Genomic DNA, 25,463 nt, shown 5'->3' with positions numbered 1-25,463 from the left:
AAACCACAATAAACTCTAGATCCTATTTACACCCTAACCTTCAAACTCATTCATATTGCAGAATTAAAGTAATTACTGATACTCATTCAGAGACTTGGTGTGATGCTGCCTGCATTATATCCTTGTGTTGGTTTTCATCTCCCAAAAGATCAATCTTTGCTCAAAAAAACTGAAGGGAGGAAGGAATGCAGTGAGGTAAAGTCTCTCGACTTGGACCTTGCAAACGGAGACTATTTTTTGCCTGTGTTAGAGACTTAATGACGTTCGACAAGCCACTTAATCTATGTTCTAATTCCCCCGTTTACATTATTAGGATAACTACTTCCCTATCTCACATATGGGTTACGAGGAAAATTTTGTTAATTGTTTGTGAGGTGCATATACATTATAGCAGTGACAGCTGAAAAAACCACAGCTTACTTTAATTATGTTTAATTTGAGAAGCCGCGTGGAAAGGAAAACAAAGGAACCAATGGCTCGACTGAGTACTTAGGATGTGGTCTTCATGTTCAGAAGATTTTTCATATTGAAAACACTATCAAGTGTGTTACTAGAACTGGTGGGATTCAAGATTGCTGAAAACACTGACAAAACCTATCCCAGAACAGGATTTTATTTTTTATAAACAGTTAAAAATAAGACTAGTTTGAACAGTAAAAGTTGCACGAACACTGCAGCTCTTCTGAAATTTAACTAATCAATCACAACATGCTGCATATGCACCTGCATTTGCCAGTGCCCTGGCTTTGCCTGAGGCCACGTCTACACTATGAATTGAGGTCGAATTTATTATGTTTGATTTTTTACCACACGATTTTGCAAAATTGCAGGTCCATGTCCCCACTGCGGGGAAGAACATAGTTCCAAGTAGTACATCCCCATTACGGAAAATGCCATCGACTTTTAATTCAGTAGTTTCTGCCCTCAAACAAACCTGCTTAAGCAGCTTCCAAAATTATTCCTTTTAGAGCTGTCAAGAAATTAAAAGTTGACTGTAATTAATTGTGTGATTAAAAAAGTGATTAATCACATTGTTAAACAGAATGCCATTTATTTAAATATTTTGGCTGTCTTTTGCATTTTCAAATACCCTGATGCAATGGGGACCAACACATGTTCGTTTTCATCATTTATGTTGGATGCCTTCAGCAAAAGGGCGATTTTCTTTTTTGTTGGTTTGGGTTCTGCAGTTTCCGTAATAGTGTGTGCTCTTTTAAGACTTCTGAAAATGCCTGATGACTTCTCCCTCTAAGATTTTGGAAAGCACTTCAGGTTCTCATGCCATGGGTTGAGAGCTGTAGCTATCCTCAGAAATATCACATTAGTACCATCTTTGTGTTTTGCAGTGAAAGCATCTTTAAATGAACACACGCTAAGTGATCATCTGAAACTGCTATACCATGAAATATATGGCAGAACGGGAGTAAAATAAAAGCAGGAGACATACAATTCTCCCCCAGAGAGTTCAGTCACTAATTTAATTTACACTTTTTTTAAATGACCATCATCAGCACTGAAATATGTCCTCTGAAATGGTGGCCAAAGCATGAAGAGGATAGTATAACTGGAACAAATACCTTGCAATGCTGGCTACAAAATTGCCAGACAAACATCTTTTCTCGCTTTCAGGTGACATTGTAAATAAGAAGCAGGCAGCATTATCTACCATAAATGTAAGCAATTGGTTGAACAAGATGTAGGACTGAGTGCAATTGTAAGCTCTAACCTTTTACACTCTTTTGTTTTTAATTGCTGTTATGCAACAACAACAAAAATCTATATTTGTAAGTTGCGCTTTCATGATAAAGAAATTGCACTACAATATTTGTATGACATGAATTGAAAAATACTGTTTTATCATTTTTACAGTGAAAATATTTGCAATAAAAATAGAAAGTGAGCACTGTATGCTTTGTATTCTATATTGTAACAAACCAATATATTTGAAAATGTAGAAATTGATCCAAAATATTTAATGTCAATTGATATTCTATTTTAATTGTGGGATTACAACTAAGATCACAATTAATTTCAATTAATCATGTGATTTCACTGTGGTTAGCTAATTGCTTTTTCTGTGATTTAGATTGTCATTGTATAATATTAAGTGAAAAAAATATCAGTGCAAACAGAAACCCTCTAGACAAATGGAAGTTTCTAATGTAAATTTCAAGCCTTGCCAGCTATCTAGATTGTTTCACAGTATGCTTGCTATGTATTTTTTTAAAACAAGAAAATGTCTTGAAGACTAAGCTCCATAATGTCTTACCACTGAATCATCAATCTGAGATATGCGATTGTGACTCATATCTAAGGTTGTTAAAGTCCTCCAAGTTGGGATAACCGCTGTCACAGGACAACTTGAAAGGGCACCCTCTGGCTCCCAATGGTCAAATTCAGAAGCCTCAGGCACTAGAATTTCCTGTGTAAGACAGACAATTAAAAACATTATTAAAGCATTACATCTACGCCTTCAAGGAAAACAAATAGTTCTCAAAGCAAGTCTTGCACCAGTTCACTGAAGAAACTTTGACAACTATTCAGATTAAATTCAGAAAACATTCAGATTAAATTTAATAGAATTTAATATCTGGACTCTCAGGATTGCAACTCCAAGAATGACGCTTATTTTGAGCATAAGGATGGGATGTTCAGACAGCAGTAGCTTCTCCAAGCAAAGAAACTGCATGGACACTCAGATTACTGAGAAATAACTACAGTTGTCATGGATACCAGACACCCCCCTCAGCCAATGAGAGTGCAGAGAACTGAATAAGCAGGAAATAATCAGTTATGGATTAACAGTTATGGATTAATAACTAATTCCCTCTAATAAAGATCTCTTAAAATCTGTCAACATTTTGTTTGAAAAAACAGCTGTTAAGGAGTCAGTGCACAGATGATAAACAATCCCTTCCAATGTACAGAAGTGACATTTCCCTTCAAGGTAATATAGGACCCTTCAGTCATATGGCTTTCACAGGAAAACTTGACACAGAAAGACATGACTTCAAACAAATACTCCTGCAACTGCATCGCTTTTGGACAAGCTTTGAACAACTGTCAGCCTTAAAAAAATTCACTTACTTCCATGGAGGTTGCTGAAAACCGAACACTCATGGTGGTTAAAGTGTGCTTTGATGAAGTCAGCCCTTTAATAAGATTTGCACCACAGTGATTTATCTGTTTAAAGGGAAAATACAGCCTTATAAAATAAGTCACAAGTACATGAATATTAGAATTTAAGGAATGAGAGGCTGGTGACATTAAAGATGGAATTAGTAAACAAAGATCAGTCAATACACATCTATTTATCAATGTATATTGTAAATTACAGGGATTGAATCATAAAAATACAACAACAAAAAACCTTCCAAAATGACAGCCAAAGAAGTTGAGGGATTCCACTGTTGATGACACTTGAACACACTGTAGTTACGAGCCACCAGACCTCCTGAGGCCAGAGATCACAACAGCAGTCTACATAGCTGGAGGCAGATAAGCAGCTGAATAAATCCTCCCTGTTTGATAGTGTGGCCAAAACAGCTAAAGCAACCAGAGGATGTGTGAACAGGGGTCTCAAGCAGGAGTAGAGGGGCAATTTTACCCCTGCATTTAGGACTCATGTGACCCCTGCTAGAATCGTATGTCCGTTCTGGCACCAATGCTTCAGGATAGATGTTGTTAAAATTGAAAGGGTTCAGTAAAGAGCCAGGAGAATTATTTAAGGATTATAAAACCTTCCTTATAGTGACAAACGCAAGGGGCCCAATCTACTAAATTTAACAAAGAGACGGTTAAGGTGTGACTTGATTACAGTTTATAAGTACCTTTGAGGGAAACAAACATTTGACAATGGGCTCTTTAGCGATGAAGCTAGACAAAGTCAGAGTTACTATATAAATTCATACCTTATTTGCAAGAATAATCAATCACCAGAACAATTTACACAGGATTATGGGGGATTCTTCACCATTGACAATTTTTTGCCACTATTCTAAAAGATAGGTTCTAGCAATTGTTTTGGGAAACATCTATGTCAGTGTTTTTCAACCCTTTTTTTTTTCCCTCATGACTCCACTGAAGAAAACTGTTGATGCCTGTGACCGAACATAATTTGAAGTAGAGTGTGGGCCCCAGGATGGGGCTGAGGATAAGAGCTTTGGTGTGTAGGGGGGGTCCGGCTTTGGGGGTATCAAGGCTGGGGAAAGAGGGGCTTACCTTGAACGACTCCCAGTCAGCCATGCTGCGGGGATGCTAAGGCAGCTTCCTGCTTCTCCTGGCCCCACAGACCATATGGTGCCCCAGAAGCAGCTAGCAGTAGATTACCAGCCGATGGGAGTCCAAAGCCAGTGTTCAAGGCAGGGGCAGGGCACGGAGCCCTGTGCGCACTTCCCCATGCCACCTAGGAGCCAGGCACTTCTGGGGTGCAGCACAGTCTGTGGCACCAGGACAGACAGACAGTCTGTCCTAGCACCCCTGCTGGTCACCTGATCCCCCTGCAGCAATGAAACCCAATGCCTGGGTCATGCCCTGTAGTTTAAAAACCACTATGGCCTCTGTCATACAGGAAGTCAGATCATATGATCAGTGATCACTTCCAGCCTTGGAATCTATAAACCTATATGGATTGATCAGAGTTCTTCTAGCTGATTTAATGCTTTCTTTGATGCATTTGCCATTATAACCCCAGTGTCTTTGAATCTGTAACATTTACTGTACCCTGAAAATGAGAGTTCACTATTGTTCTATATTTCATAACAGTACAGACATTGGCCATCTCCATATGATGTAAATATTCTGTCTGGTAAGCAAGTTATGATGTAATACATGAGCAGCCATTCATTTCATGTAACAGAAACTGTCTCAACTGCACTGTCAGACCAATTGTAATTAAATATTTTTTTCAAATTAACTAAACTAACAAACAGAAGCACTGCACCTCGAAGTACACTGTAAAAACATTTTATTTCACGGTATTATTTGTAAATATTGGAATTTCAACAAATAAAGATGTTTTAGTAACACGACACCTTGCTAAAACTTCCTACTAATCTTTTCTAAGCAGCAGGAAGATCATCACAAAAGTGATTTTGATTTTTACATCTGAAACAAAGATCTACTGTAATTCTATTATGAATCCTGCTCTTTTAGGGGAAGTACAAAATGAGCTATTCTAAATATCTAGTCTAGCATCCTTCTTTCCCAAGCTAGAGAAAGTGGTACTTGTCTCCTTTATTAATAATTAATATAAACAATAAAAATTTATAAACAAACATTGTAATTACTTCTAGTGCCAAGCCAATGTAAATGTAAGCTCACCAATACTAAGTGATACGTTGCAATAATGGTATCGCTAGACTACTTTTGAACAGCCATTGGAAAATTTCTGAACCAACAGTGTCTCAAGCATACCTCTATCTGATGAAGAGATTTAAATATTGACAAATCAAAAGGCAAGAGATGCTCCTGAATGTTGCTGGTTCCAAAAGGTCCCTCTGTGCCATTTACCTAGCATCAAATTTAAAGACAGAATTAACAAACAAAATCAGTCAACACGCATCCGTTTATCAATGTCTGCTGTAAATGACAGAGACTGAACCATATAAATACAATAATGGCAAATTTTCCAAAATGATAGCCAAAGCAGTTGAATGATTCCACTGTTAATGACAATTGAACACAATTTAGCATTTAAAAAACAAAGGGAAAAAACACTGAAGGCAAAAGCCAAATAGAGAAAGCAAGGAACTGAACTTGAAGCAGGTCTACATTTAAAACACTGCGGCTGTAGTGCTTCAGTGAAGATGCTCTCCTGTCAGCAGCAGAGTATCGCAGAGCAAGTACAGGCAGTCCCCGACTTACGTGGATCCGACTTATGTCGGATCCGCACTTACGAACGGGGCTCTCTCGCCCCGGAGCTCACAGGCAGCGGTCGACCTCCGGGGCAAAAAAAGCTGCTCCCGGTGCCCCATGTCTGCTGGAGACGGTCTCCAGCAGACCAGGGGCACCGGGAGCGAAGCCCCAGCCGCGGCGCGGCACCCCGCTGCCACTGCGGCTTTGCTCCCCGTGTCCCTGGTCTGCTGCGGGGGGGGGGGGGCACAGCTAGTGTGCCCCCCTCCCAGCAGACCAGGCTTTTGTTGCCAGACCCTGGGGCAGAGCAGCTGGGGCACTGCCGGTTGGTCCCGCAGCGCTGCTCTGGGCACTACTGGACCAACCCGGCAGCAGCTGAATCAGGACGCCTGGGGCAGAGCAGCTGGGGTGCTGCTGGGTTGGTCCAGTAGCACCGAGGAGCGGTGCTACTGGAGCAACCCAGCAGCACCCCAGCTGCTCTGCCCCAGGCGTCCCCAAGTCAGCCGCTGCTGAAACTGACCAGCACTGACTACAGGAAGCCCGAGGCAGAGTTGCTCTGCCCCGGGCTTCCTGGAATCAGCGCTGATCAGTTTCAGCAGCAGCTGACTTGGGGACACTTGGGGTTCTTAAGTTGAATCTGTATGTAAGTCAGAACTGGTGGTCAGTTTCAGCAGCGGCTGAATCTGGTCACCAGTTCCGACTTACATACAGATTCAATTTAAGAACAAACCTACAGTCCCTATCTTGTACGTAACCCGGGGACTGCCTGTACTGCAGGGAACTGGCTCCGCGCCTTACTACCTCTAATAAAGACCTAGCAAGTAGAGGGCGGAGGAAGAAATGCACGTAGTCACCAGGATTAACCGATAAGCTTGGGTTTATGGGTTAATCGTATAGTCAACTACATGTGGACATCCCGAATTCCATCTCTGCGAGAGGTGCTAATGTCAATGGGAGAAATCCTCCTATGGGAATAATGCTGCCTACATGGAATATAGGTAGGTATCCGCGTGGCTCAGGAGTTTAAGTTTAGAGCCCTTGCCTAAGGCTGCCACCTTGTGTTTATACATTATAGCACCTAGAGTTATGGAAAAGACTTCATAGTTAAGATTGGAATTAGTTTTCCATTCTAAGCTAATTGACACCCTAATTCCCAGGAATTAAAAATCAACTCTCTTCTTGAAACAAAATTTAAAAAGTACACACTTCCATCTCAGAGTTTCAAGTAGGATAAAACATTTCCAAGTTGAGAGATTGAAAAAAAGCGAGTATCATGTTGGATTTCTGTGTAAATCTAGTAACTCCAAATTAGCGTTATCTGCTTGTCTTCACTTAATATCAGTACCAATGCAGACAGTTCGGTAACACTTGCCATGAACATCTGAATTTGAGAAGCCTGCAGTGAGTGCATTACTTGCTTGGACTCATTTGGGGTTTGCAAGCTCTGAAAAAGCTGACATGCTGTAGGCACAAGCTATCAGAGCTTACAGGGTTACACAACACTACTGGGCCAAAGAACACGGGGGGAGGGGTGTCCCTCCCTCTCCCTCCGCCCCCCCATAGGAGCTTCAATGCTGGAAATGGGAAAGCTCCACAGAAAGGGAACTGCAGGCACAGCTTTGCTTCTAACAGCTGCATAGTCTCCCCAGCCATACATTTTTGCCTAGTAAGGGACTGGAGTTCCTGGCCACTGCTCTGTGACACATAACTATTCTAATCCCAGACAAAAAATGGATTAATATGTAATAGGATTCATAATTAATGATTACATTAATATTTAATTTGATTCATTGCATTAAGGGTGCAAGCTCATACTGTAAGTGCTTTCACTTTTAAATATTCTTGAAAGGTCTCCTTTACAATTAAACGTCTTCTGAAGCTATATGATCAACCGGACAGATTTAAATCAGAAGTCAGGCAAGACACAGGGAAGCTGTTTTCTCTTTGCTATAAAGCATAAAAAATCTGCCTTTTTAATTGGATATGTAATACCCTCTATTTTAACTACTTCAGAACTGAGGAAACCCTTTTCTGGTCACTTCAAATTTGGCAGAAAAAACCCTGCCTTGGCTCCAGACTGAGAGCAAGATTTATACTAGACCCAGAAGGCCTGCTTAAGGTACGTAACTCCAGCTACATAAAATACATAGCTAGAGTTGGCTTACCTCAGCTGAGTTTGGCACGATCTTCATAGTGGGTGGCTAACGGGAGCAAACGCTCCCATCGGCTTCCCTTACTCCTTATAACTGTGTGGAGTACTGCTGTGACTGGAGCCACGTTCAGTATTTGCTAACTAGAGCTGCTAAATCAAAAGCAGGCTGATCGATCTCTGGCATGATAAATGGAGATGTGGCCTAAGCCTACCAATTTTGAGGATGCCACACGAGCTTTTATTGTTAAGATAATAAGGGGCTAAAATTGGTTTTCAATGGAAACTCGGTTGCAATCTGCCCAATGGAACAGTAACTATTTATAATTACAGATATAAAAACAATGAAGTAAGAATGATGAGATGGACAAAGTTTCTATAAACGCTACACTAAACAGAAAGTATCACAGAGTTATGTGCACCCCCAAAGGCCAACCAATGCTCAGAAAGGTTACATGGTTGTATGCCTATGTACAAAGCACCTAAAATGGGACTCTGAGGAAGCCACATCATGCAGAAAAATATCAGCTGCTAATGTGTTACTTCTAGGCACAATAAGGTAAAGATTCTAGGGCACCTAATCAGCCTTAACATTGGAGTTTCCTTGCTTTCAAAAGATTAAGTGACACTAACACTGCACTATTAAGTTCTAATGTACACAAATAAAGACTTGAAAAGAACTGCAGAAAACGACATTGACGTTATTTACATCAGTACATTCTACCTTTAAATATTTGAGTCTACATGTGAAATCCAGTATATGACCTAGATCAGTTTTGGCGTCTCCATTAGCACATGTAGGTTTCCCCTGCCGCAGTTGTTGAGTGATAGCATATAACTGTAATGGTCTGATGTTGAAGACCTCTCCAGCCATTAGTAATTGCTCCCCTGAAAAAAGCCAAAAACACAGTGATGATAAACATGGAGGCCTAATATTTTAAGATTTCATCCAAAGGGAGAAACAGCTGATTTTCATCATTATTCTAGGGTAGAGGCAAAACAGAATTATGTGGTGGGTGTCTCAGGCTGGAGATTTGTCTGATTGCCCTTTATACCATAGCTCTGACTAAAGTATTTAAGCAACATTTTTTTGTTGTTGCCATTTTAAACAAGTATTTGAAGAACTGAAAACTACAGACTTCATGAAGTTATTCCTTTTAACAAAAATGATATTTGCAGACTTCCCAGAATTTGCTGTATACAAAGGGGAATACAGAAAATAGTACACAAATACATTGATTTTGAATTGCTAGCATTTCTCCTCACTCAGAGGTGGTTATTAGACATTAGGGACAGGACAAGCATCAGTTTTCATAACAAACTTTAAGGATTATGGATGTGATTTCCAAAAGCACTCCGTCACTTGCTTCCATGAGAGCACAGGAAGGCCAACTGCAGACTTTGGAAGACTCATTCTTACAAACCAGTGCCAGGTTCTGCTTTGCTACTATACATCAATATACATCTAATGAGGTTTGCACGTCCTGTAATTATTATTTTAAAGAGTTCTGACAACGTAATACAGGCAGTCCCCGGGTTACGTACAAGATAGGGACTGTAGGTTTGTTCTTAAGTTGAATTTCTATGTAAGTCGGAACTGGCGTCCAGATTCAGCCGCTGTTGAAACTGACCAGCAGCAGCTGAATCGGACAAACCTGGGGCAGAGCAGCTGGGGTGTTGCCGGGTTGGTCTCCTCGGCGCTACTGGACCAACCCGGCAGCACCCCAGCTGCTCTGCCCCAGGTGCTCCCAAGTCAGCCGCTGCTGAAACTGACCAGCGGCTGACTACAGGAAGCCTGAGGCAGAGCTGCTCTGTCCTGGGCTTCCTGGAATCAGCCGCTGATCAGTTTCAACAGCGGCTGAATCTGGACGCCTGGGACAGAGCAGCTGGGGCGCTGCCGGGTTGGTCCAGTAGCGCCACACCTCGGTGATGTGGGACCAACCCAGCAGCTCCCCAGCTGCTCTACCAAAGGCGTCAGCGAGAAAAGCCTGGTCTGCTGGGGGGGGGGGGGGGGGGGAGGAGAGGGGGCGCACTAGCTGCACCCTCCCCCCAGCAGACCAGGGAGACACGGAGAGGCTTTTCTCACCGCGGAGGACGCGAGCAGCGGGACCGCCCAAACACGCCGCAGTACCACCACCTGCGTTCTCCGCGGCTTTGCTCCGCGTCTCGCTGGTCTGTTGGGGGGCACCCCCCCAGCAGACCAGGGAGACGCTGAGTGGCTTTTCTCGCCGCGGAGGACGCGGGCGGTGGGACTGCTACGGCGCGTCTCGGAAGGGGAAGGCGCAGCTAGTTTGGGGTTCCCTCACCCCGTTCGTAAGTAGGGATCCGACATAAGTCGGATCCACGTAAACTCCCTCTGAAATGGTTTTACCATTTCACAAGTTCCCTTCCGCTTCATTACAGACCAGCTCCATGAGCAGCAAGAACACAAGAATTCCCTTCACAAATGGAAAAGGCATTCTGTCGCCAAGTCTCAGGAACAAAAGCTGACTAGAATGCAGAATTATGAGGTTAAGTATACTATTAAGTTAGAAGTAAAAAATTGCCACAAATGAATGCAGTGAGCAAATTAAGTTCTATTTCAGCTTGCACTAAAACAAAAACTTACATTTAAGTTACAAGAGGAAGTGCTGGAATTAGGGATGTGAATGGTTAATCAGTTAAACACTATGTTTAACTGGTTAACTAATTAAATGGGATTTTACATCCTTGGTTGGAATATGCCACAGCAAGAGGTTTGAGGTAGTTTCCTGGTGAGGAGGACATTCAGTTCTCATCATATCAGAGTTTGACACACGTTCCAATAAGTCCATTCCAAGAGGCAGGGTCTGCGCACGCATGGAAGTACCTATTTGCTACATTTCCATTTAGCTGCTGAGAGCAACTTTACGAGCCAGCATGGACAATGGCCCAGCACTGCTCGTACCAAAATAAGGAGCATCCAACAGGGAAGAGTTCACAGCAAGAGACAGACGGGAAGGAAAGGAAAGGAAGGGAAAAAAAAAAGCACCAGAGAAAACATGATCTACAACATTCAAAAGGGAACTCTATATCTAGCTGCCTGGACACACGTCACCCCATGTATATTCAAATAAAAATAATTTAAAAAACAGCAAGCAAATGGTCTGGTAGCACTTTATAGACTAACAAAACATGTAGATAGTATCATGAGCTTTCGTGGGCACAGCCCACTTCTTCAGATGACCGGAGTTATGATTACAGGATAAGGAAACTCGAAATAAATAGGAGACCGGGGGGGGGGGCGGGGGGCGAGGGGGAGAGAGAAAGATGTTCAAAGAAAGTCTGCATGCCATTCTCTATTAAATTCTATGCAACTCGTTACAGTACCTCTGTGAAAGAGCTCTTCAGCCAGTGCAGCTGTGATCCCATTGATTTCCTGCAAAGAACAAACCACTTTGAGTTAATTTAAATGTTTTCCATTCTTCAAATGTTGAGCACTTCTAACGACTATCAAAAAACCTAACACATTAGATCTTCAGAAACATCTTTAAAAATGAAGTACTGAGGCCATAATTACATCTATGGATTTTTTAAATACTAAAGTCACTAAAGATACAGCTTGCAATAATTCTGAAAATTAAGAGCCTAAAAAGCCAGAGACAGCATTAGACTACAGATAAATACACTCATTCTTAAGCAGATGTCTTTACTCTATTCAATGTAACAGATACTCGAGTAAATATAACCAAGAACACTGGCACTACTTGAAAGTAAACTCATTCCTTAAACAGGTTGTAGTAATCACTCAGAACTGAGAAACAGCAAGTCCACTATTTTGAAAAGAGATCTTGGAATAAGCTATTCATGTATTAAACTTTCAAGATTTCCTCTCCTATGTCAGACAGACTACACACCACTAACATGGAAAAGATGCCTTCATTGGCTTGCACAGGTCAAAAGAAAAGGATAGCTATAGTTAGTTAATTCACTTCTTTCTAGGACAGGGCTACTCAACTTTGGAAGCCCCAGGGACCACGATGCTCACAGCACATGCCGAGAGCAACTTAAGTGTGGTTGCACATATGTAAATATATACAAATATACAGGGCTCGCCAAACCGCAGCGAGCCCTGCTCGACAGCCGCACTGTCCGGCGATCTGCGCACGCGTAGATCGTCCGAACCCAGCTCTTCCGGATTACAATCTACTCGCCACGGGCAAGTAGATTGTATTATTTGTCAAGCCCAGCAAATATATATGTAAATAGCTTCTTTCACTCCTACAGGCATGAATACAAAGATTAAGGCAAGATTAACACAACACACAGGCTCCATTTAAGTCAGTTCTGCCGATATTAATAAAATGAAATATTTACTTGATTTCCACCCTTATGACAGCACTTTTAATGAGCAATGACAGTCCAGACATTTAACTACTAAAACGCATATCAACAGAAGACCATTTTATTGACTCGCTGTTGTGCAGCGTGTTCCCAGTAGAGGCAACGTTCAAAGGATCCCACTCGTGGGCCACATGTTGAGCCCTGCATAAACCCAAACTGTACCGTACGGGCCGCAAACAAACAGGCCGCAGGCAGTCCATGGGACACATGTTGTGTAGCCCTGCTCTAGGCTTTTCTTCCTCACATTTACTTTGACAGCTTAAGTGCTGTCTGCCCCACCCTGTCCTTAATGCAGCCCCATGAATCAACAGGTAAATGTGTAAATGGAAGGGAGATTAAGAGAAAAAAAAATGTCAACAGAGGGACATTAACACTACTACCTCACCAAGTCCATAAAGGAGGGGAATGAAAGACACCAAGACAGGGAATTAAATATTTCCCACCCACAATGAGGAAAGGTCCTATGGAAATTCAAAGGCAGTTGACACAAGGCAAAAGTAGTAAGATTTTTTTCATTAATTCTCTATTAAACACAAAGAAATCCCTGCAAAAACAGTATCAAAAGTAAACCTTCAAGCAACAGTTAAACTTAACCTTGAAATATTCAGCTAATTTATAATGGAGGATGTAATAGAAACTAAATGAATCTCAATTCAGTATTCATTAAGGCTACGTCTACACTGGCCCCTTTTCCGAAAGGGGCATGCTAATTTTACAGGTCATAATAGGGAAATCCGCGGGGGATTTAAATATCCCCCGCGGCATTTAAATAAAAATGTCCGCTGCTTTTTTCCGGCTTTTAGAAAAGCTGGAAAAGAGCGTCTACACTGGCCCCGATCCTCCGGAAAAAAGCCCTTTTCCGGAGGATCTCTTATTCCTACTTCAGTTTCAGCAGCGGCTGAATCAGGGACCCCTGTGGCAGAGAAGCTGGGGTGCTGCCGGGTTGGTCCCATAGCACCGCTCCTCAGCGCTGCTGGACCAACCCGGCAGCACTCCAGCTGCTCTGCCCTAAGCATCCCCAAGAGCAGTTGGGGTGCTGCCAGGTTGCTCCCGCAGCCCCGATGGGCGGCATTACCGGACCAACCCAGCAGCACCCCAGCTGCTCTGCCCCCGGCTTCCCCGATTCAGCTGCTGGTCAGTTTCAGCAGCGGCTGAATCGGGCGCAGAGCAGCTCCAATTGTCTGGCTGCCTGGAACACTTTCGTGTTTCTGATGGTGCCGGACCACCAGGAGTGCTGGACCAATGGAGTTTTACTGTAATCAGTTAACTTTCACTGTTACCCACAGGGCTCCAGGAAGCTGGCTTAAAAGATGACGCTGGGCGTGTATCAACTCCGGGGAGTCACCTGCCACCCATACTGTTGCCTCTGTGTCAGAAGCAGCAGCACAGGGCAGCAGGTGGGAGCCAATATGCGTGCTCTGTCCTCCAGAGAGCCAACTGCCACCCCTTAATTACATCCAAATGTTTATTTTGCCCACAGACAACTCTGATGCTTCATAACAAGGGGATAAAGACAGCGCCTATCAAAACCACACATTAGTTTGCTCATTTACTGAAGTATTTTAGAAAACATATTTCTGAAACAGAAGATGAAACTGCACTGAGCATGGATCTGTCGAAAATGTTCAACCCAAATAAACTTTGGATCAAAAGCTACAAAAGTTGCATTAAAAAAATAATTCAGCAGCATAGAATTGTTCTTGCTCCTGTTTTAAATGAACAAATTAGAACAGCAATTCTTAGAAAATGATGAGTAGGGCCCTACCAAACTGGCAGTCCATTTTGGTCAATTTCATGGTCAGGATTTTTAAAATCATAAATGTCATTATTTTACATAATTAAATAAAACATTTCACTGTGTTGTAACTGTAAAGATCCTGACCCAAAAAGGTGGTATGTGAGGGTTGTAAGGTTACTGTAGGAGAGGTAGCTGCACTGCTACCTTCAGACCTGGGCAGCTGGAGAGCAGTGGCTAGGACTGAGAGCTACCGCCAGCAGCAGTAAGCATGATATGATATTGCCACCTTTATTTCTGCACTGCTGCCTGCAGAGCTGGGACTTAGTCAGCAGCTGCCACTCTCCAGGTCTCAACTAACCACTCTCAAACTGGGGGTCCTCACCCAAAAGGGATTTGCAGAAGGCTCACAAGGTTATTTTAGGAGGATCACAGTATTGCCGCCCTTCTTTCTTCGTTGCCTGCAGAGCTGTGCAACCGGAGCTCAGTGGTTGTAACGTTGGCTGTGTACCCAGCTCTGAAGGCAGCATCCTGCCAGCAGCAGTGCAGAATAACACCATACCCATGTCACCCTTACTTCTGTGTTGTGTCTGTGGCCATAATACAGCGGCTGCTTACTCTGCAGGCAGCAGTGCAGAAGGCTGGTAATACCATACAATGCCATTGTTATTTCTGCCTTCAAAGTTGTATTTCTGGCCAGCAGCCACTGCTCTCCAGCTGCCTAGCTGGAAAGGCAATACTGCTGCCAGAAGCTGCATAGAAGTAAGGGTGTAGCAGGACCACAACTCCCATAACCTTGCAACCCCCACACAACTTCTTTTTGGATCAGGACTCCTACAATTACAAACACAAAGAACATTCAGATTTAAATATTTGAATCGTGAAATTTACCATTTTAAAAATCCCATGACTGTGAAATTGACCAAAATGGACTGTGAATTTGGTGGGGCCCCAAGCACAACACAAGGGGCTCGTCTACACTGGCCCCTTTTCCGGAAGGGGCATGTTAATTTCAGCCATCGTAGTAGGGAAATGCGCGGGGGATTTAAATATCCCCTGCGGCATTTAAATAAAAATGTCCGCCGCTTTTTTCCGGCTTTTAGAAAAGCCGGAAAAGAGCGTCTACACTGGCCCCGATCCTCCGGAAAAAGCGCCCTTTTCCGGAGGCTCTTATTCCTACTTCAAAGTACTTCAAAGTAGGAATAAGACCCTCCGGAAAAGGGCGCTTTTTCCGGAGGATCGGGGCCAGTGTAGACGCTCTTTTCCGGCTTTTCTAAAAGCCGGAAAAAAGCGGCGGACATTTTTATTTAAATGCCGCGGGGGATATTTAAATCCCCCACGCATTTCCCTACTACGATGGCTGAAATTAACATGCCCCTTCCGGAAAAGGGGCCAATGTAGACATAGCCAAGAAGTCTGAGGTCACCCACTGAAGTTAACAGATAGCAGGATTACAACAAACAAGTGTTTTTCCATACAAAATGCAGTCAGTTTTTAGACCCCCTTACCAGGGAATGTTGTGAAGGCCAGACATATAACTGGTTTCAAAAAAGCATTAAATAAATTCATGGAGGACAGATCCATCAAACCCATGCTCTGGGTGTGCCCAAGCCACTAAGTGCCAGAAGTTGGGACTGAAAGACTGTGGGTAGATCACTCTACAAATGTCCTGTTCTGTTCATTCCCTTCGCAGCATCTGGCACTAGCCACTTTCAGAAGACAGGACATTGACATATGGGTTTAAAAGCCTGCTAGGGGGTGCTTTTATTTAGCAGAATTGTTAATATTAAGGCTTTTTTGATGTGTAACTAACTAATGTTGTAAATATTTAAAAGTATTCTAGAACATCTGAGCAACATGATTTAACGAGTTCAAACATCAACCCAGATTTGCCTACTAGGAAAAAATAGTATCATTTAAGCAACATTTCACTTCGCTGTTAACTCACAAGTACTATCCAAAGAACGGATGAGAGTTGATCTGTTTAGAGCTAAACACAGCTCTAATAATTTTTTAAAAAGCTATGTGGTTGAATACATAGCAGTATGTTTCAATGAGCTGGGTTTGGATACATTCCCAGATGCAAATGGGAAGGCAATCTATCATAAAAGCAGAGGGGCTGGGCCGTCAAATCCTCTTCTCATCTCTGCCACTGACTTGCCAGATGGTCATATTGGGAAGTCTTAACCTTTGTCCCTGAGTTTGCTCAACCATAAAATATTGATGTGCCTCTCTCATTAGGTATATTTAGGCTTGGAATGATTAGATTGTTATTGGTAAAGGTAAATAAATGTTGACTTCAACATACACATAAGATACTTCAGAAGAACTACTATCCTGGGTAATAAATGAAATTGACAGATTGGCAAAGCATGAAAAGTGCTGCTTAAGGATTTATTAGAGTTTGATCAAAGGATATTTACTTTGTATATTTTTATATGTAATGTTGAAAATGTGTGTATTAACAGCTATAAAGCCTTAACTTTTTTTGATTCTTACTATCTACTATCATTAAATTGTCTGGCCCCTTACCTATTCCCTCCATAATTTCTCAGAACTGTGAACATTTAAATAGGAAAAAATAAACCAAAAATCAATTTAAATAATATTATATGGGCTTGTTACATTTTAGATGCTTAATGTCAGACACGTAAGGTTCATTTTCAGAGGCGTGGGTTAAGCACAACTCAGCAGCACCTCTGAAATTCACACCTCCTTCTATCTCAAACTGGGCAATCATGGTCAAGAAATAAAAACCATGTATTTGAAAATTTAGATCTAGATGTCTACCTAAATATGCCATTTTCCAAATTAATACTTGAAGAGGGAGACTATAGGTTAAGTAGCTTATACAAAAATGCTTTGCATATCCACTGTAGAAGTACTTCCACTTGAAATCAAAGACCTTCCAAAATATGAATGGATCAAAGTATCAACCCCAATTATATAGATAAGGAAACTAAAACACAGAGAAATTAAGTGACTTACTCATTGTCACACAAGAACGCTGTGCACAACCACACTAGAACCCGGACTTCTCTCTTAACCTTGTATTTTAAACATTATGTCATGTTACCAAGCACAGTTATATTTTTAAAAGCTGATAGTCATATTAATTTATCAGGATACAACTTATCGTGTCTGCTCAGAATCACACATTCATCCATTAAAAGCAATTGCTACATTTCCTTCCTGCTCAAACCCCAATGCAAATTCTTCTCTGTAATGTTTCATTATGCTTACAACAGAACAGCATGCTGCAAAAAGGAGAAATCCAATCATAAGAGATGAATGAACCATTTTCAACTGGTGGACTGCAATAAGGAGTTATTACTTTAAGCATCTTCTGCTATAATATTCTATTTGCTGGGTAGAACTTCCTCAAGAGGCCACTATCAGTACATTTTCCAGTAGAGAGACCATTTTTCTTCATCTGGTCCACTTGAAGCTGTCATAATATGAACCATTGTTCCAACCGCTAATCATTAAGTACAGGTTGGGTTCAATTACATAATCTTCCTTTTGAGACCTAGCAATATTGATTTCAGTCTAACAATGCAAGTCAGATTCATTCAAAACATTAGGGTACATTAGGGTATTCCTCCAACATATTTTTCATTCCAAAGGCCCTGTCCTCATTATTTGATAGAAGTTTCAATGACAGTAGGGACAGCGTCAAAGATGTTATTGACAAAACTCATTCTATGACCTAACTTTTTATTTGTCCAAACCCTGCAGAGACTGAGGTTAATCAAGTAAAAAAATAACAAGCTACAGGCAGTCCCCGGGTTACATACAAGATAGGGACTGTAGGTTTGTTCTTAAGTTGAATTTGTATCTAAGTCAGAACTGGTACATATTGTAGGGGAAACTCTAGCCAAACATTTCTCCAGAGCTCAGTTTTATTCTCCAACACCTCACTTCCCTCAGTCCTTTATTCTCAAGCTGAGATGTCTACTGAGAGAAGCCGCTCCGCATCTCCCTGGTCTGTTGGGGGGAGTGCTAGCTTCGCGTCTCCCTGGTTTGCTGGGGGGAAGCAGCTAGTGCGGAGTTGCCTCACCCCGTTTGTAAGTAGGGATCTGATGTAAGTCGGATCCATGTAACCCGGGGACTGCCTGTACTTAAAATTAGGAGGTAAACTTCACTGGACTCCTGCTCTGCTCATTGACTCAAATGGGCAAAATACTATGGTGAGAGGGCACTTTATAAATACCTACATAGCTAGCACGTAACTTACATATAAATGAAAGTGTAAAAAGTGAGACAAAACTTTGGGTGCAGCAACGGGGAACTTGACGAGAAGTGTTTGCAGGTAAACTTCTAATTCCTTCTCTCTTTTCTCCACTAGACTTTTGGAATTTTTCCCAATGATCTTCTTGGGAGGCAGCAGGTTTTTGTCTATCCTCTTTTCTGAAACAAGCTGTAGAAACAGCAATATTATAAGTTATCATCTAAAATAGTTTTTGATCTAGCAAGAAGGGTACAATATTGTACAACAAAGTATTATGCAAATGTTTTCTTTTTTCCTGTAACATTGCTTTGAATTTCAGACATTTTTGGAGGGAGATAAGAACGAAACAACATGAAAACAGTTAACAGCAAATTTAACACTAATAATTTATTTTTCTGGAGTCTGATCCTTGACTATACCTTCACCATGGAATGTGAACATTAACAAAAAACATTTGCCTACTCCTCCTATTCAGATACCACAGAGATAATTGCAATATAAATGCTTAAGACAGTAAGTACAGGTTGGTCCTCCCTGGTCCAGCACCCTCTACTTTCGGGATCTGAGTGGTCCCGAACTGGGGAGTTTGCCAGACCAGGGGAAGTCAAAGCTTCCCATCCACCACCAGCCTGGGGTTTCGTGTCCGCTGCCAGCTGCCCTGCCGCTGGCATTGGCTACTGCTGAGCTCCAGCTGTCAGACTCGATTCCCACTTCCAGGGCACTCTGATCCAGCAAGATTGTGATCCTGCTGGATGTTGCCGAATCAGAGTCCTAGATTAGAGAAAAAGCGACGAGGAGTCCTGTGGCACCTTATAGACTAACTGAAGTGTAGGAGCATAAGCTTTTGTGGGCAAAGACCCACTTCGTCAGATGCATGTCATGCATCTGACGAAGTGGGTCTTTGCCCACGAAAGCTTATGCTCCTACACTTCAGTTAGTCTATAAGGTGCCACAGGACTCCTCGTCGCTTTTGCAGATTCAGACTAACACAGCTACCCCTTTGATACTAGATTAGAGAGGTTCAACAAGTACTACAGGATACCAAGTGAGACCCTGAGACATTCTCATAGCAGATCTGGATGTCTTGGACTCAGAATCGCCCATTTCCATGTTGCTGTTGTAAATCAGTACAGGTTGGTAAGCATTAGGCTCTCACAATCATTGCTGTGTGCAATCAGCACACACCTCGCTTCATGTGCCCTTGCTTTAAGTGCAGGTCACTTTTGTAATACTGATAGGAAGTAAACTACATGGACAAAAACCAGCAGTACCTGGCAACAAAATGTCTTGTGAGCCACACACAGAAATAGGGATGTGAATGGTTAACCAGTGAGCAATACCCTTAATGGGTGATATTTACCCACTATGGTTAACCGGAGGCCCAGACCGGCAGGAGAATCTGGGTTCGGGGGTTGCTCTAGCTCAGACAGGCCTGCTGCATGATGCGGCAGGCCCAGCCAGAGCAGCTCACCATACCACAGGCGGGGGGTAGGCCTGCTGTAACCCATGCCCAGCCGCATTTAAGTGCTTAACCGGTCAAGCGTTACATTTAATTGGTTAACTGATTAAACAGGTTTTACATCTCTACATAGAACCCCAATAAGCTGCAAGTTGCCCACCACTGGTCTGCAAGCTTGATTCAAGGGTTTGGGGAAGGGCAGATGCTAGCTTCCAGGAGGTACAACACTGCTTTTTTTAGTTTTGCTGTGCACTAATTGAGCAGCTTCCCCCATCCGCACCCTCTCCTCCCTTCTCCCCTGCTGCTGGATAGCGGTGGTTGGTTTTGTGCCTTCTTTTGGCTTAGTCAGGGGAGGTGATGAAAACATTCTTAACTCTGCAAGCACAATGGCTATGACCCCTCCTAACGGTTGAATTACCTTTTTATTGGCTGACATGATCTAGCCAAGGCAGTATAAAAAAGGCAGACTGCATTGCTTGTGCAAGAACTTCATTTTGCAACCCAAGAAATCTCGACTCTTTCATTAACACTACATCCAAAAGGCCTAGTATTCTTTACTGTATATTTTCTAAAAAGAATGTCAGTAAGCTTGTGTTAGGAAGCAGGATTTGACAAGTTTTTCAAAATATTTTGCAGGTGGTGAAAAATCACAGTAATCTTCTCTTTACCTTTTCGTGCAGGTCATGGAAGTCACTGTAACGATGTTTGACTGTCCACTGATGACTCCCAACATTGACTTGAATAATATATACCTAAAGAAAGCAAACAGCAGAGTAAGGTACCTGAGGAGTATGAATGCTAAAGAAAAGATGATGATTATAGGTCTCTTGTAACATAACACTGAAAAATGATCCAGCAATGGTAGTTTGTTTTGTGTTATCCAACCTTAGTATCTAAGCATACCCAGCTAATACAGCAACAGAGCCAATGCACAAGGAATCTGGTCTCACTTACTAAGATGGTACATGAGGACAGGCAGCTGGCTCTCATTTAAACTCAATTACCATTTATCTGTATGATTTAAAGATGAACCACAAATATCTCAAAATGTCACCTCTTTCTGCCCTATGCTCTGAACATTCCCTGCAGCTAAGTTACATGGCTCTTCAAAAGCTCCCTTCATAACCCTAAAAGCGAATAACTCTCCTTCAGGTCTACCAAATTCATCCCGTGTGACAACCTAGCATACATGTACAGACTTCACAGCTCCCACGAACTGAAGAGCAGCTCAGAGAAGCCTAGGCAAGTCCATGGTACATTTAAATAACTCTATTCCCTTACAGGTTACAGAAACTGAGAAGCCAGACAAGATAAACAGGATTTCTCAAGATCCAATGAGTCTGCTCCAAGCTACGACAGAGCTTCACAGTAGCTGTGTGCACGGTGGGCCATTACAGCTAAGATGCAACCAATTTACACCAGGGGACTCAAAGTATTTTACTATACAGGCACTGAATAGGTGAACCTTAAGATTTTCATTTGTAGGAGACTTTTTACACAGCTGCAGTGATTGTTTCTAAAGGTAACTCAATCTACCTTCTGACTGGTTGGAAGGAAGTCATCATGATGAAACCTGGAGGGTGTTGGAAGGTAAAAAGTGGTGGCAGAGGGGAACCCTAAACCAACACAGTCAATCTCCAAGTGTACAATAGAACAACACAAAATTTGAGGCACTACATTGTTTAACTTTTTTCTAGGATTCACATGAAGTGAAATAATCAGCTGAACAGCAAACCTTGAAATCACTGAATATAACCAGGAATTTGGAAGACTGCAGATCACATGGTCCCATTTTATAACTGTTAAAATGAAATGGTTCCATCACTAACCACATTTGAAAAAAAAAAAACCAACAATCCTTGTGATCAGTTTTCAAATCTAAATAAACGAAGAATGTCTTTGTTTTATGTGATCAGCCCAGCGCACTAAGATACAATGTACTAAAATAGATATCAATTTACACTTTAAAACTGGCTTACACCAAAAATGCTCAATTGTTCATGAAATAGCTGAATTTATGGCATGTTACTATGTTGCAAGACAAACGAGGTCTACAACTAGGGATGTAAAATCCTAAGTAGTTAACTGGCTAAACATTAAGTTTAACCAGTTAACAAATTAAACAGGTGAGGGTGGGGGGCTGTGCCATAGACAGGGGCTGCTCCAACCTAGCTGCTTCAGGCACCCCACTGGGCTGCTGACTCCCAGACTACATGCAGCCTCGGCAGGGCTGGAAGTGCAGGGGTGGGGAGGCTGCCAGCTCCCAGACCATGGAGCCAGCTGCTCCTGGGCCACTGGTTACCCATCCACATCCCTATCTACAACAGAATGCAATCAAGAGGTCTAGTGCACAGCACCTGCTACACGAAACAGTAATTGGGTGTCTGAAGTACAGTAATTATAAGATACAATTTAGGTCATACAAAGAATTACCGACTCATCTGAGTACTACATGCAATTATAAAGGTTGAAAGTGTATGCTAGAATTTGTGCTCGGTGAGAAACTGCAAAGCCCAGGTATAGGTCTCCACTTGCAGCTGTGACATTGGACACTTACGTGAAGACGCTTCTATGCCAATGGGAGAGCCTTTCTGATTGGCATAGTTCATCTCCCTCTGCTAATGGATAGCTATTAGGGATGTTAAGAAGCACGTAATTCGTTGATCATGTAGTCGATGGTTAACCAGTAAGGGGGTAGCACTCATGCCGGGTTGGCACGGCAGCTCTGCACTACAAGCACTTGTACTGAAGAGCTGCAGTAGGGGGTTGATGCTGGGTCCCAGGACTAAGAGCCAGCGTGGACAGGCTGGATCAGTCCTGGCTTGTGCTGGGACCCGGCTTTGACGGGGTAAGGTCACAAAAGACCCCTCGGGGCTGCTTTTCAGAGTGCTAGCAAAGCCACTGACACTTGCCTCCTTGGTCTCTGGGGCTTCTCACCACCCTGTCCTGCCTGGCCAGCTCACCTGGTCTCCCCCAGCAAAGGCACAGATCACCGCCCCCCAAGGAGCAATACAGATACTGAAATTCTTCTGCTCCGAGGAAAATGCAGTTTTGGGGCCAGCTTCCAGGGATATATATTTAACAAACACCACACAGAATGCTCCTTTAAACCAAATTAATTGAAATATTCACTAGCTACCGATGTTTTGATTTACTCTGCCCAATATAAAAGTGTCCTGCACAGCAAACATGGGGCTTGCTTTTAAACAGCAAGTTTGCTTAAAACATCTGACTCATTGCAAAATGTGGAAAACATAAGGAAAATAGTCATGTTACAAATATTTAAAGAGACACCAATGTAAAATCTAAACAGTTATAGAATTTCAGGCACTACAACTGCCTTAGTTCTACAATAACATTTTCCTATTTTAAAAACTGCCCCGTTGCTGTGCGAAAGTTAACAAAGGTCTGTGCTGGAGCTAGGGGTGCTAAAAGATACTGCCATATCCACTGGCTTGAAATGATTTCCATCATCCACAGGGTTTACAACTTGATTCAATGGATCTCAGCACCCCTGTTCACAAAGGTAATGTGGAAAAAGTAAAAATGTTCCCCTCAAAATTTTCCAACTACCGTAAGCTTATACAGTATTTTATAACAGTGGGTAAAAAAAAAAATCAGAAAGAAGTCATCTTAAAATTACACCATATCCCTTTAAATGGTGTCAGAAGCATTTTCTGAGCACTTAACTCTACCCACAGTGCAGAATGAAGTCTATGCAATCATACAAATGGAGTCAGTGAGAAGAGATTGTTCAGAGCATAGCAAACTAGAATAGGAGAACAAAGTTTTAGTTCTATGGAGTGATTTGATGGAGAGGTTTTCCCTGAGCTATCACTTCATAAGCTTCAGGAGGTAGCTGAGTTAGTCTATAAAGTGCTACCAGACTACTTGTTTTTTAAGTTTATCCTGTACAGACTAACGGAACATGTAGGTGGGCACAGCCCACAAAAGCTCATGATACCACCTACATGTTCCGTTAGTCTATAAAGTGCTACCAGACTACTTCTTGTTTTTTAAGTTTATTACTTTATAATTATTTTACACAGCTTTTTGAAACACAGACCAAGACATTATTTTATATAATTCCTACACAAAGTGTTTTCAAATAGAATTTGCATACTGTGGCATTTTAAATGCCTTCTCCAAGCTGCAAAAGCGACAAGGAGTCCTGTGGCACCTTAGAGACTAACTGAAGTGTAGGAGCATAAGCTTCCATGGGCGAAGACCCACTTCGTCAGATGCATGTCTTTGCCCACGAAAGCTTATGCTCCTACACTTCAGTTAGTCTCTAAGGCTGCGTCCAGACTCAAGGGTTTTAAAAAACTTCACCTGCGTCTATACTACAGCTGCGTTCTTTCAAAATTAAATCGAAATTCTTTTGACAGCGGAAAACCTCATTTCACGAGGAAGAACGCCTTTTTTCGAAACAAAATGCAGGCCAATGTAGCACTTTAAAGACTAACAAGATGGTTTATTAGATGATGAGCTTTCGTGGGCCAGGCCCACTTCCTCAGATCAAAATCAGATCAAAGTGCTCTTTCGAAAAAAGGCGTTCTTGAATGCAAACAGGGCTTCTTCGAAAGAGAGCATCCAGACTGCCTGGGTGCTTTCTTTCCAAAAAGCGGCTTGCTATTTCGAAAGTACTAGTTGCAATCTAGACACTCTTTTTCGAAAGAGGCTTGCAGTCTAGACGTAGCCTAAGGTGCCTCGGGACTCCTTGCCGCTTTTGCAGATTCAGACTAACACGGCTCCCCCGCTGGTACTTCTCCAAGCTGTTCAGTGAACTCAGAAATATTTGCTGAAAATGTGAGTCCCCATCACCCTCCCCAAATCTCCTGATGTCCCCCAGGAAAACCCTCCACACGTTTCCATTACAAAAGCTCACGGTTAAACGGGCCACAGCGCACAGCACAGGGAGCCGGGCAGCGGCTCGCCCCACGCTCGCCTCAATACAAGGCTTGGCTCTGCTCCACGCAAGATTTTCAGCGGCGGCGGCGGCTGGGGCCGGGTGCTGGGGCCCACCCGCTAGGCCCGGGAGCAGGCTCGTTCCCGGCGGGCCGCTGAGCGGGGTCCCGGGGGCTTTCGCAGCGCTGCCGGGGGCGGGGAGCGAGACGAGCCCGGCCGCCCTCACCCGCCTCGCACCGCCTGCCGCCCCTCCCTCCGCACCCCCCGCGGGGCGCCCCTCACCGTGTAGCTCTCCACCAGCTCGGAGCCGAGGATCCGGGCCTCCTTGGGCGGCTCCTCCCCGGCCCCCGCCGCCTCCATCCCTCGTCCCGCGCGGCGGCGGCGGCGGCCTGCCCGGGCTCACTCCGCCGCCCTCCTCCGCGCGGCAGCGCCGCGGCCCCGCGCACCAACCGCCAGCGCCATGTTGGTTCGCATCCCCGTCCCGCGCCCCCGCCGCAACGGGATTGGGGGCCCGCGCGCGAGCAGACGCACGGAAGGGGCGGGGCTACTCCAGAGGGGCGGGGCGTAGGGCCAGGCTGAGCCGCCGTGGCCGGGACCAAGCCCTGGAGGGGCGGGGCCTCAGGCTCACGGGGCGGGGCTATACCAGAGAAGAGGCGGGTTCGCCGTTTAGGGGCGGGGCTATGGCTCAGGCCAGGAGGGGGATTCATGCAAGTTCCCTGGAAAATGGTTTTCCCAGGAGCCGGTGCAAGTCTCCTCTGGTGCCCCA

At 43.3% G+C, this 25,463-nt stretch overlaps 1 protein-coding gene across 1 annotated transcript in view; it reads right to left on the bottom strand.

Annotated features, from left to right (window-relative positions):
* Nucleotides 1–25,225, bottom strand: part of NISCH (nischarin) — a 48,592-nt gene extending 23,367 nt beyond the window's left edge. The window contains exons 1-8 of the mRNA XM_075939424.2: nt 24,980–25,225; nt 20,458–20,541; nt 18,337–18,519; nt 11,351–11,399; nt 8,727–8,890; nt 5,416–5,511; nt 3,088–3,183; nt 2,270–2,422 (exon numbers count right to left, since the gene is read on the bottom strand). Coding sequence (XP_075795539.2) covers nt 2,270–2,422; nt 3,088–3,183; nt 5,416–5,511; nt 8,727–8,890; nt 11,351–11,399; nt 18,337–18,519; nt 20,458–20,541; nt 24,980–25,057 — 903 coding nt within the window. The 5' untranslated portion in view covers nt 25,058–25,225. The remainder of the gene's footprint in view (nt 1–2,269; nt 2,423–3,087; nt 3,184–5,415; nt 5,512–8,726; nt 8,891–11,350; nt 11,400–18,336; nt 18,520–20,457; nt 20,542–24,979) is intronic.
* Between the last annotated feature and the right edge of the window lie 238 nt (nt 25,226–25,463).

Source organism: Pelodiscus sinensis, chromosome 11 (genome assembly GCF_052426305.1).
Source record: "Pelodiscus sinensis isolate ZL-2025 chromosome 11, ASM5242630v1, whole genome shotgun sequence".
Taxonomy (NCBI): Eukaryota; Metazoa; Chordata; order Testudines; family Trionychidae; genus Pelodiscus; species Pelodiscus sinensis.
This window is presented reverse-complemented; position numbering and strand designations above follow the sequence as displayed.